General features: G+C 41.9%; 1 protein-coding gene across 2 annotated transcripts in view; it reads left to right on the forward strand.

Moving 5' to 3' along the window:
• The window catches only part of LOC116705324 (cGMP-dependent protein kinase 1), a 79,492-nt gene that overhangs the window by 941 nt on the left and 65,920 nt on the right, over positions 1-12,631 (forward strand). Inside the window, exons 1-2 of one of the 2 annotated variants that reach the window (XM_032541413.1) lie at positions 2,902-3,530; positions 9,500-9,666. In XM_032541413.1, coding sequence (XP_032397304.1) covers positions 3,226-3,530; positions 9,500-9,666 — 472 coding nt within the window. In that variant the 5' untranslated portion in view covers positions 2,902-3,225. Of the gene's footprint in view, positions 1-2,901; positions 3,531-9,499; positions 9,667-12,631 lie in introns of those variants that run through there. The other variant, XM_032541414.1, reaches the window with a different exon arrangement.

The raw sequence follows: 12,631 nt of genomic DNA on the forward strand, positions 1-12,631 counted from the left end.
ACACACACACACACACACACACACACACACGTTCTAGTGACACTTCAGTGTTCTATCTACACGAAGCTTTTCTTTCTGTCTGTTCTACCTTTTCTTTTTTTTCTAAATGAGAGGTGGAGACGTTTGCCATGAATGGACGAGCACTTTCATTCTTGGGGGCCGATGACGCAGCTCCAATGCGAGCTTCAGAAAGAGCTCCTAATTGATCAGATCCATCATGGCAGTCCCACAGGACACAGACAGGAGGAAGTGCGATGCATTATTGGCTTTTAGTAGCTGGACGCTGAGGACCCGAAGTGCATGTCTGAGGATATTTAATACTCCATTAGAAAACGCTTTGTTTGACCATATGCTTCCTTCATCACCTTTGGGTGCCCGTTTTAGCTTCAGGGTATGGTTGTCCTGATTTTGAGGGTTTCAAATGAGACCTGAACCTGAATAGTAATCAATTAGTTGCCCATACTTTTCCCGTTGTCTCAGTCTATTCCGTTTGATTTTGCTGTAATTAGGCTACTTCCAGCAAAAAGTTTGACATTGTTTGTCTTTATCTTTTAATTTATTTTTGTCTTCATTTCTATTATACATTTCTATTATGCAATCAGGATAAATTATTTGCTATATTGATATCACAGATACAAGCAGACACCAACCTGCTGACTCAATTATTGCAATAGACAATAGGGTTAATTTTATTAAGATGACTATACAATTTCCAGGCTTCATTTCAACTGCAGACGGAGCAGATCATCGTTTGCATTAACTGATAATCAGTGTGACTTCAAACCAACACAGAAGTCCACGGAAAGATTCCTGACACAAGAAAAAGGAAATAACAATACTTGAGAATGAAGGATGGAGGTCATGAATGGCCCAGGTTCATTGAGAAATCATTGAGAAAATAAAGTAAATCCCACTTCTCAGCTTTTCTACAGGACCAGGGTTCATTCTGAAATAGTCAATGGATGAGTATACTCAGCTGATGAGGCCCAATATGTGCTTGAATGGTCTTTCAGTGGACAACTTGGCTAATTGCACAAGGCCATGACCTCTGTGCGATGAAACGGTAGTAAACCTGCATTTGTTAAAAAAGAAAAACAAAACACGGGTGAGATGCTCTCGGTGGCAACTGTGAGGAGTGGCTCCACCTGCACCGCTGTGCCCGCTGGGCTGCTGGCGGGGTCAGAGACGGTGTGACCCCCATTAGAGTTGGGACGTGGCACCAGCCGGGGTACCGCCCCGCTCATCGGATTACCGCAGCATGGAGCAACGGATCCTGTTTCTATTGATCTGCATAGGAAAAGGGCTGAGCTGGATGGTTAGAGAGGTGAAATTTAAAGCGCAGAGGTGCTTTGAAGGACAGTGGGAGGGCCTTTTGATGATTGGAGGATGTGGGTATGCAACACTGGAGTGGAGAGAGCCTGAAGGCTCCAGTCACCTGCAGTTTCCTGATATGAAGGAGACATTGCTGCTGCTCAGGCTTTGTGCCCTGCACCCTCCTTCCCTTGACAGACATACAAGAAAATATGATGATTTTTAGTTTTTCTCGGAGGAGAAATACTGCCTCGACTTTATTAGAACTTTGCATTTGGAGAAGAGAGGAGCACAATAAAAAAATTGGGGGGGGGGGGGGGGGGGGGGAGGTGTATATAAAACTATTCTTTTTTCTGTAATGACAAACAGACATTACACTGTTTGTTAAACAGGTGTTCCTCACAGTTCCCTTATCTCATATGATGTCTCAAAGAAAGCTTACATTTTATACTTTTTATTGCTGTGATGTCTGAAAACTGGTTTAGCATTGTTTGCAAAGCTGCTGATGTGTGTTTGTGTATAATGATTACCTACTGTATTTCAGTCATCCATTGGGATCATTAAGTGATGGGACTGTTTGCCTGCAGAGCAGAGGCATGTCCCCTCGTTGTTTGGCTGAGTTGATACTTTATCCCACCACACGAGGGCAGCTGCGATCTATTGTTAGACCACCTGGCTCTCTTCAGGGTGGTTTAGCGGTTTTTGTCAGGTAGAAGATGCTTTTTACTAACACACCAAAACCACCTATCCTCAGACCTCACCCATCGTTCACATCGCTTTTTGTCCTGGCTGTCAACATGTGACTCTCCTTCCTCTCAGCACAGTCTTTGGCAGTTTGTCCTCCTCTGAATTTGTCCCGAGTAACAACAATGTAATAATAATAATGTATACTCTATGGATCCCACAAGGGGGAAATTACAAGTCACACTCTGTTGTCATTACACAGATGTAATAACTCCCTACAGACTGAGCTACTGCCACCCCCAGGAGTACAGGAGGCCAAATGGGCTTTCTGAGCTTCAGATGACTCATTGGGGTAATGTGGACAGTAACCAGCAGCGTTTAGAGTCAACAGATTAAATGAGGAATGTGGAGTTGCTGTGGAGAGGTGCCAGCCTCAGTTTTTCATATCCGCTGCTGCCGTTGTTTGGCAATCTCTAAGATTACAATATTGTTTTTTTGCTTTCAGCATCTTGAACTTGCTCCTCTGTGGAACAAAAATGAATAGCTCATAATTCATATCAGGGACAATACAAGCAATAGATTAAAACAAAATCCGCGTTTTTTTTTTTTTTTAACACTGAGGTTCATTAAGTTTCCATCACCTTCAACTTCCATTAAGGCTCTGGTGCTCATCTATTTGTAACTCAGCTGCCTCAGGGCGATCTGCTGATGTATGATGACATAGTTCTCACACCAGTGGTTTTCTCACTGAGTCCATTATTCATGTGCGACGAGTGCGACTCTCTTTTGAGTGGCAAACTGCACTGTGCCACAGGTTCCTGTAGGCGCCCTCCTCGCCGTGGGCTCTCTCCAAGTCTTAGCCTGACGCACTCGGGGAGGACGGTCCTCCACTGTCACACCGCCGAGGGAGAGAGAGAGAGAGAGAGAGAGAGAGAGAGAGAGAGAGAGAGAGCGCAAACTTTGCGTGATAGCGGTTGAGTCGCTTTACTGGCTCACCTTGGCTATCGCAGCAACCACCGAACATACCTTCGCTTAAATTCACAACATCCGCTCGTGACGGACAACGGCGAGGATTCCCCCCCTCCCTCCCAGGAGAGACAGGGGCTGCATCCTCTGAAGCTGTTCATGCCGGATAAAGTTTATGAGCAGCGTGGTAGAGGAGAGGTGATAAAGACTGGACCGCAAACCTTTTGATAAACTTGTAGGGGAAGTCTCTCGTCGCCAACTGAAATGGGCACCTTGCGCGACCTCCAGTACGCGCTCCAGGAGAAGATTGAGGAGCTGCGCCAGAGGGACGCGCTCATCGACGAACTGGAACTAGAGCTCGACCAGAAAGACGAGCTTATACAGAGACTACAGACCGAGCTGGATAAATACCGCTCCGTTATCAAACCGGCAACCCAGCAGGTCCACAAGCAGAGTGAGCTGCATGAGCAGCATCGGACGAAGAGGCAGGCAATTTCAGCCGAACCCACTGCCTTCGACATCCAGGATCTTAGCCATGTCACCCTACCGTTCTACCCTAAAAGCCCACAGTAGGTGTCCAAATTATGAACGCATAATATTCACCTTTAATAACGAAAATTATAATACGATTTTAAATCAGCTCCAGTATTATTTCACCTTTCTGATTCACTAATGTTAAGTATGGCGCAGCAGGTACGGCACCTGTAGCACATATGGATGATGTGGTGAGCTCTCTCTCTCTCTCTCTCTCTCTCTCTCTCTCTCTCTCTCTCTCACACACACACACACTCACGCGCGCGCGCGCACACAAACACGCGCGCGCACGGAGGAGACGGAGACTGTCCGGTTACCAATAGTTATCAATAGGATTTTCCTCAACTCAATGATACAGGGCTGAATATCAATTCGCCTGATCACAGTTTAACATGGGAGAGAAATTAACTGTCATCCTGTGATGGGAATTATAGGTTTAGAGATCTGATGTTGGCTCTGTGCAATGTACCAGTGCCCATTTTTATACAAGCTGTGATTCTGTGACAGACAGTCTTAACAGGCTCTCTGTGCATGTTTACCCTTTGATTTGTGATTTGTTTAGAGCCTCTCTCTCTCTCTTTCTCTCTCTCTCTCTTTAAACCTCTCTCTTCTGCTCAGCTTGGTCTGCAACACGAGGTCTGGTTGTCAAACGGAAACTGTCTGTTGTGAAGTAATCCAGCTTTAAACCTAGGCTGTATTATTATGAATCAAACACTTACCACAAGACAGGGTGAACATTTTCATTCTGAAAGCACAGAATATCTGTTCAAATTAAAATTATTAATCTTCTATAAAATCAATGAATTATTTCCATTGTTTCCATACTCATGTTGGTGTTTTTTAGACTTTGCATAGAGATTAGATGTGTCATTTTATTCTCGACCTGCAAACAAACAAAGCTTGAAATATTTCATTAAAGAAAATAGAAAAGAAAAGGGATTATTTATCTGAGCAAGGTAAGGTCATTCGTCTCAGTTAGACCTGTCAGCCCTGTGCGTTTGCTTGTGTGGTATTTTTTAGTGATCTTTGTCTCCCTATCAAAAATAAGCGTGAGACCCTGGACACTGACTTGGAATGGCAGACGAGGCGAACGCAATACTCTGATCATCATTTCATAATGATAGTAAGCTTTTACTGTAAATGCACTGTTCCATTAAGAGATTTCCCAAAGAGACTTTTAGGGAGACCTTGAAGGGAAGAGGTTTTTGCAAAAAAAAAAACTAAAAAATATTGACTTTGTCCTGCACTTTGTCCTGAACTTCCATCAAAGAGTCAACTATAGCTTAAATGTTCTGCCGAGTGTCAGCCGTACCTTTTCACACAGAACTACATTTTGCTCATTTTATGTCTTCTAATAAGTATACATGAAAAAAAATAATGATTGGAAAGCAGCAGACTGTTGAATGCAAATGACTTGGGTGTCTTAGAGCACTGTTTTATTATCGGTTCAGCGTTATTATTTTATTCAGTTTGTTGGTACATCTCTGCTTGAGCAACTTGCAAAAGTTCAAGAGCAATTCATTTATATCCAAGTCATTTTGTTTTTGTGAGACTCTTGTAACTTTTGTTATTACTTAATTGGGAATAGAGTTTTTTTTAGAGCTTTTTCTTTTTAATAAGTGCCCTCATGGGATAAAGACAGCTCAGTTACATTTTTATTGTGTTTTGGTTATTGAAGTCTAGCGATAATGCCTGTTGGATTTGGCTACACGTTTAGATTTTTCTTTCATTCTCACCCACTTTATCTTTATAAGACCCATACAACGTTCCTTACACATACGCTATCCACCCCTCTCCCTCTGTCTGCCTCCTTTTTCTGTTAGCCCCTCCCACTTTTCTGCCACCCCTCTTCTTTTTTCCTCCTAAAAGAGCATATTTTCTCCTTTTAAGGAAGGCTGAACATGCTCAGCCCAACTTCACTAGTGGATGAAGGCAAATATATCATCCTCACAAAAGAGAGGAAGGCAGATGTTTTTACAAGGGTCTGGTTAGAAGACGTTGTTTGCTATCAGAGGCTCGAGTCGGAGGGTCCAGATCAGGGTTGAGAAGGCCAGAAATCTCCTGGGAGTAAAGTAACAAAAAGAGGGTCAATGAGGCACATTTTCAGATGACTGGAGGTCAACTAGGAAAATAAATAAATTCCATTTTGTTTCTGTTTGTCAAGTTAACAATATGCAGAAAAATGCAGAGTTGTGCTAGCATAAAATGCAAGCCTATTTCAAAGCATCATTAACTCAGTAAGCGTCATAGGGATTATCATATTCCAGACTGGCACTTAACAACTTTACTGAGATATACTCCGTAAAACCTAATGTGAGCATTGTCATTGTCTCCTCCATGTGCAGACTCTGCTGAAAAAAGAAAGGAAGTTTGGGAGGAACAACTATTGCGGGACAACACATTCTCACTCCCATTGCATAAAATACGAACGCTTGGTCAGATGCCTTTGGTGTTATTATTGACGCTAAAAGTCTCCTTTAGCATCATATCTAAACATGCTTTATCTAAACGTGCTTGGTCTGGATTATTGGCGTTACTTTTGATGCAGAGGTTAAGGAACAGGTTGTGGGTAGGCTTATTAAAAAGTATGTTTACATGACACGCCGGACAAAAACCGGACAGTGGGGTTTAGGAAAAGAAGAACGGGATGGTTGGGTTTGGGAAACGTGACATGCGAGACACAAACCCCGGTCTACTGGATAAAAGTCCTTTGTTGTTTGACCCATCCACCACCCCAACCAACCTCTCAATGCGGCTTTTTCGGCTTTCATACTACTCGCTACCGTTGCCGCTCTTAGTGCTTCATCATCTTCAAGTGCCGTGTAGCTGCTGCTCTCTCCAATGCGTTCTATACACACACTAAAGGGTGCTGTTTGTATCTGAAGCTGACAGCCACTGCCCAATCGTCTGTATTTCACAAGTTTGGAGTGAGAATGGGTTGTGCGGTACAGGAATTGAAAAATAGGTGCAACACCTGAGTCTTCTTAACTTATTACCCAGGAGTAACTTGTTCTGACACTCAAGGGCAGAATAAAACAACTATCTAACAAGAAAGGCACTGCAAATAATGGATCAGAAACCATATGGCACCACTGTTTGATTGTAAAGAAACACAAGCTTTTTAAATTTTGATAGATTTATTAAGTTCTCTTTTCTCAAAATGACTTTTAAATGTGCAAATGATCGAGCTCCAGTCGTACTCTGTCCTTTAGTGAGAAAAACAAATACTAGGAGAGTGGCCACTAGGGGAGCAGTGGGTGGCAACTGTGTAGCAGAGGGACGCAAAACCACTTTCAGCCAGTCATGTTTTTCAGTGATAGGGACCCATTTTTGGGATGATTAACCAACTGAAATAAAAACACAAACCAAACTGAAAACATTTAATACAATGGTGACATGCTGGCTACAAGAAAACCAAACATGTTACCACTGAGTCAGTTGTGTTGTTGTAATGCATTGTCTGTGCTGGATGCTTAGCTGTTTGCGCATGGCTGCCAATGTTCACCCCACGGGGCGGGGTCTGGGTATGGGAGATAAACTAGTAGCGGCCCAGGCATCTCACTATTGGGGTGGGTATAGGTGAGCAGGTGCGAGCGTCTGGGTGCTTGGGGTTTGTGTTGTTACGTGATGTGCTGTTTTGTGTTATGTGGTCATAACTCTGTGAAATTGTTGTGGTAATATATTAGTATACAATGTATCTGCTGCATGACTGGGTAACTCACAATATGTAGTTCTTTTAAAATTTAGATTATCTTTTTAGAAAGGCCTGACCAGGGACTGAGGTTGCAAATTAGCCTTTTGGCTAGAAACCTTTTATGCAACACATCTACACATATTGTTGTGGGCTCGACTGTGATAATTATGTATGTAATAATGTGTGCTGCATTGTCCCTGACAAATTGACTACTAAATAAAAAATAAAAAAACCCTGGTTCAAATAAATGAAAATCCTGAGACTCTGGAAACTTGTTACCGCACTGTCTCTTTCATCTTTCTCATATATTTTAATGGTATAACAAAGGAGTTCCCTTAAGTATAATGCAGAAAAGGAATGTCCACCAATGAGAGGGAGTCTGGGATAATAATGATGCTGCTATATACAGAAGGAAGACAGTCTGAAAATCAGACGTTTGTACAGTGGCATATACATGGCAAAAATTCAACATACCGGGATGTCTGATCTGTCACTGAGATTAGTAAATAAATCCAGTGTTTGTACTTTATTTAAATGACTTAAGAAAGTAATCTTTGTTTTCCTAAAATACTGTGAAAACTAATATCTAATACTATATTGGTCTTTAGTTTAGTTCCGTGCTTTCATCCCCAAGAATCACTGCTGTGAGAGATTAAAAGCAGAGCTGTTTGGGGATCCACAGGACTAATTGAAAATTCATCAGTCTTGAATGCAAAACACACACAGTAGGATATTTCAGCATGCTAGTTTGAGACTCAAAACTAAAACTAATCACTCAGTTGATGGTCTCAAAATGATGATTTGTAAATGTAGGCCAAGGTTGAAGATTTACGTGCCAGCTATGATAGCTGCTTCTCACCCACAGTTTTTCATCTAAAGGAGCAACAGTGTTTTTTCACAGATTCAATCATGTGTCTCAAGATTGAATGGATTCAAAAGCATCCGTGTGACCTTAAACAATAAATGGATGCTCAGTAAGACACTGACTTTAAAACATGACCTCACCTTACAAATGAATGTGCAGAGGGGTTTATAGTGGCTGTTTTGTAAACACAGATGTACATAATGCTCAGTACATAAATAGGAAAACCAGAAATTGGGCACTGCTGATATTGTATCATGGCAAACATTGACGTTTTAGAGCTTGAAGTTTCGTGTAGCTGTGTGGTTTGTGTAGGACTTTGCTGTGGGGCTGGCAGCAGGGCAGAGAAGCCTGTGTGTTGAGGGAGCACTGCTTCATAAATGCCTTCCAGGTTATTTGCCCTTTTAGCTTTAAGCTCTTCAGGTGATCAGTGTCAACAATGCACCCGGAAATCTGTTTGTGAAAAGGGCACAGAGCACAGAAAGGCAAGAGGAAGTTCACCAGTGCCTTTGCGTCCTACCAGCCAGGAGATAGAGAGGGATTTTAGGGAATACAACTTTAGCTTCTCAGGAGGGGACTCCCTGTAGGATTAACCCTGACACATTTTAACCTCACTCATCCAGCTCACACTGTCAAAACCGACAATGCAGCACTCAGCCGAGCAACTCTGACTCTGGTGATGATATGCTTCAATGAAGGAGCGATCTTAACCCACTGTTTAGAGTTAGCTTCATATTGCTCTCCCGTCTCTCAACACTTCTTTGACTCTTGCTTTGACGGTTTCAATCTTTGCTGCTCCTGGCTCTCATTCACTTGTTGTCAACATGCTGAAACCTCTCAAGAACAAATGTCTCTCCTCTGTGAATGGTACTTAAATAGCATCTGTGTTATCCTCAATCCAAAAAATATTTTGACCCACCTGACAAAGTGCCCTGTGCACTGAGCTGCACCTTTAAGACTGCACATCAGCTTTTACAGTTAATTACATTTTCTCCTTTTACTGCATAGTCATTGCAAAACATGTTTACCTGTGGAACGCGCTAATGACTCCGCAGTCTTTAAGGCCTATTTGGCTTTCAGAAGAGCACCCATGAATGGAAACAGTCCATTACCCTGGATTGAGCTATTTATTGACTTGTTACAGCATTTGGAGAAAAGGTTTTACCCTAATGTCTTTGAACTGAGGAAATGTTTTTGAAAAGCTACTGTGCAGTTTGAGTGAGATTTTAATTGCCTTAGAAATAGTCAACATGCCTGCCTGTTGAATTGGTCAAGATCCTTCACTGGATTTTAGAGAAATATTTTAATCTCAGCCAAGTTTTTTGCTCGAGGCATGTGTATGGTACATTTAGACTCCTAGTACTAATTTCTCTCTCTAATTCTATCTAATCATGTCTTTCTACCAGTGCTGTTTGCAAAGTGATGATTTTGATTTGCCTTGTTTCCAGGTCCAAGGATCTGATCAAGGAGGCCATCTTGGACAATGACTTCATGAAGAACCTGGAGCTGTCGCAGATCCAAGAGATCGTGGACTGCATGTACCCTGTGGAGTATGGAAAGGACAGCTGTATTATTAAGGAAGGCGATGTGGGCTCACTGGTTTATGTTATGGAAGGTAAAAGCACACATGAACAGAGGTAAAATGTCTATTCAGCAATGGAATGAAAACCACAAGCACAAAGAGTGCAATTACCCTAAAAAGATGTAAATAATTACTCTTTTTTTAACAGAATGAAATGGATCTGTAGAGCTTTGTCTGCTAAGATTTGAGGGGGCCAGCCTGACAATGATAGAAAAGAAATGAAAAAACATTATTGATAGGTTTCTGCAGCACGTTGAACTAAAATTCAAAACTACACTTTTTGATGTATGTATAAGTCAATAATGTCCTGTTGATTTCATTTTGTGTGATGCTGTGTGCCTGCAGAGTTCTTTTTCTTTCACTCTTTTTCAGCAGTATTCGTTCCGTATGTTTTTTTTTTTACATTTTTTATCTTTTTGTAAAATGAGCGTTGATGATACAGAGTGTGACCTTGGATGACAGGAACAGCAGCACGCAACAGTCCACGCTGCCGCTGATAAGGGATTTGTGAAAAGGCATTTTTGCTACATGATTGGTCAAAACCGCTATAAAACGTTTAGGCGGTCATCGTCCCTAGCAATCGATTAGACCTCAGGGAAAATGGCCTCAGTCAATGTCTGTACAATGTAACTGATCAATAAATAGAGGTGAACATGGACATTCACAGACATAATACAGATTCAAATATAGAAATATAGCACATATAGATCACTATTATTGCTCACTTCCTCTCTCAAACTTTTATGACTTGCAATTGGCTCTCACATATAATTGCATGGACAGTGTAACTGTTCAAATATGGAATCAAAACGTTTAGTGAAAATACTTCCCTCAAAGCCATGGCAGAAGAGCAGGAGAGAGAAAGAGAATAAAGAAACTGGGACGTGACAAGCTAGAATCTTGTCAGTGAGTGTACAGTGGCATTTAAGGTTAATATTTCTACTAGGAAGAATAGTGATATTGATTGTTGCTATTATTTCATGTCGGCCACCATGTTGATTATTGGGTTAGAAATACAATTCCTGGATGCCCCATTCGACCATACATTGTTAAGAATAGATTTGTGGGACGGTACAACTAAAATAACAACAAAACAAATTTTCTAAACTAAGATAGACCACTTTTTAGTTTAATTTTACTACAAATCCAATCTATCTAAAAGCATACTCTGCACTTGGCTCTCTTGTGTTGGGATGCTAGCAGAAGTGTTATGGCTGCTTTCTGTGAGTCAGTGGGTCGGAATTCAAAAACATTTTGTTCCGCAACTAAGAACTGTAACTTTAGGGCGTTTTCACACCTGTAGTTCGTTGGCTTTGGTACGAATCAGTTGGTGAGTTTGTAAACTTGGAGCGATTTGCCCTTGGTCGGTTTGGTTTGGTTTGGTTTCACACTAGGTCAAATATTTCTGGGGGCGGGAGCAAGAAAGTAAATACAGGAACAAGGTAGTGTGTGTTTTGGACCTAAAGGAAGACATATTTCTTGCATCTCTATGGCCAAACCAGCTCATTTTATTAAAATGATCAGACATTGTTTTGTGAGAGATGTTACGATGTCTGCTCTGGTCACCGAGACAACGCTCTGCCTCCAATTTTAGCGGCGGCTGGTTTGACCACGGAGATACGAGTGACGGACAAGCTTGACCGCAGTCTATTTCTGTGATAGAAACACAGCGAGCAGCTACAGTTTGCGATCAGCTGCATCGCAGACTGCTAAATACACCTGACTACAGGAGACATTAGCTCAGAATGGCGGAGTTTGTATAGTTGGTGCGGTTCGAGTACGGATCACGTTCTCACCACAAACAAACCGCTCCAGAGTTTGATTACCGCTTTCTCACCTGCCCAAACGAACAGCACCAGCGGGACAAACAAACTAGTTCTATTGAACCGAACTAAAGGCTGTCGGTGTCAAAACGCCCTTAAGGGTTTAAGGAGATGACAGCCATATTGACCAGTAGACCAGCAGAGATCTTTTAACCTGTTTTGGCAACTACGACTGAAATGAGTTCTGCCATCTTAGAAAAATACACAAGTGTCTCTCTAGGGATGGCAATGCAGATCACTCCACCATATTGGTCCAGGCTGACAGATCTCAACAAAAATTGAATGGTGAACATGGTAAACATTATACCTGCTAAACATCAACATTTTAACATTGTAATTGTGAGCAGGTTAGCATGGTGATGGAATGGCTGTAGACGTTTTGCTGATCATACCTCTGTGCTTTCACATTGTGGCATTGGCACGTTTAGTTAAGGAAATGATCTGAGTACTTCTGTTGACTGTTGCAAGAAGGACGTCACTCATTGCCCTTATCTGTAGACTGCAGAGAGAAGTCGAATGTGTAACTGGCTTAATGCAAATTCAATGCAAAACACAACTGTGGGCTGTACAACAGCCAACTGACAGGGAATTTAGGGAAGTCAGGGAATTGTGTTTTCAATTCACTGACAAGCCATGAAAGAAATTAGAAACCATATCCTCAGTATTGCTCCACTGCGTTCTGTTAGGGGAGTTGTGGATGAAAACAAGAAAATTCAGAAAGCGAGAACATAAACCTCGAGGTGGTGAGCCGGTGGTCTTTCAACGCCAGTCACCCATTCTGTAGGTATTGAGCAGATTTGAATCTCTCCCTGTGAGGGAGGTTGGGGGAAGTCAATTGAACCAATGGTGAGTCGTCATGCTAAAGTAGGTCACAAATGAGCCAGCGTCATACTGACATGATGAATAGGTTACTCTTGAGCGCAACAGAAAAAGAAACAAAAGATAAAAATCTGCAAGAGAAATAATTGTTGAGGGGCTTTGTGAATTCCTCTCTGAAATAGAGTGCTTATATGTCACTAATATCAAATGTTCGGCTAATTATTTCCTATTTTCAAATCCTTAGGGTAGGCTTACCATATTATATTCAATGAACATTGCCAGCTCTCTCTTGCTGCCCTCTACTCCAATTTCTGTTTGTTTGTCTCTCTCACTCTCTCTCTCTCTCTCTCTCTCTC

Source organism: Etheostoma spectabile, chromosome 17 (assembly GCF_008692095.1).
Source record: "Etheostoma spectabile isolate EspeVRDwgs_2016 chromosome 17, UIUC_Espe_1.0, whole genome shotgun sequence".
NCBI classification, from domain to species: domain Eukaryota; kingdom Metazoa; phylum Chordata; class Actinopteri; order Perciformes; family Percidae; genus Etheostoma; species Etheostoma spectabile.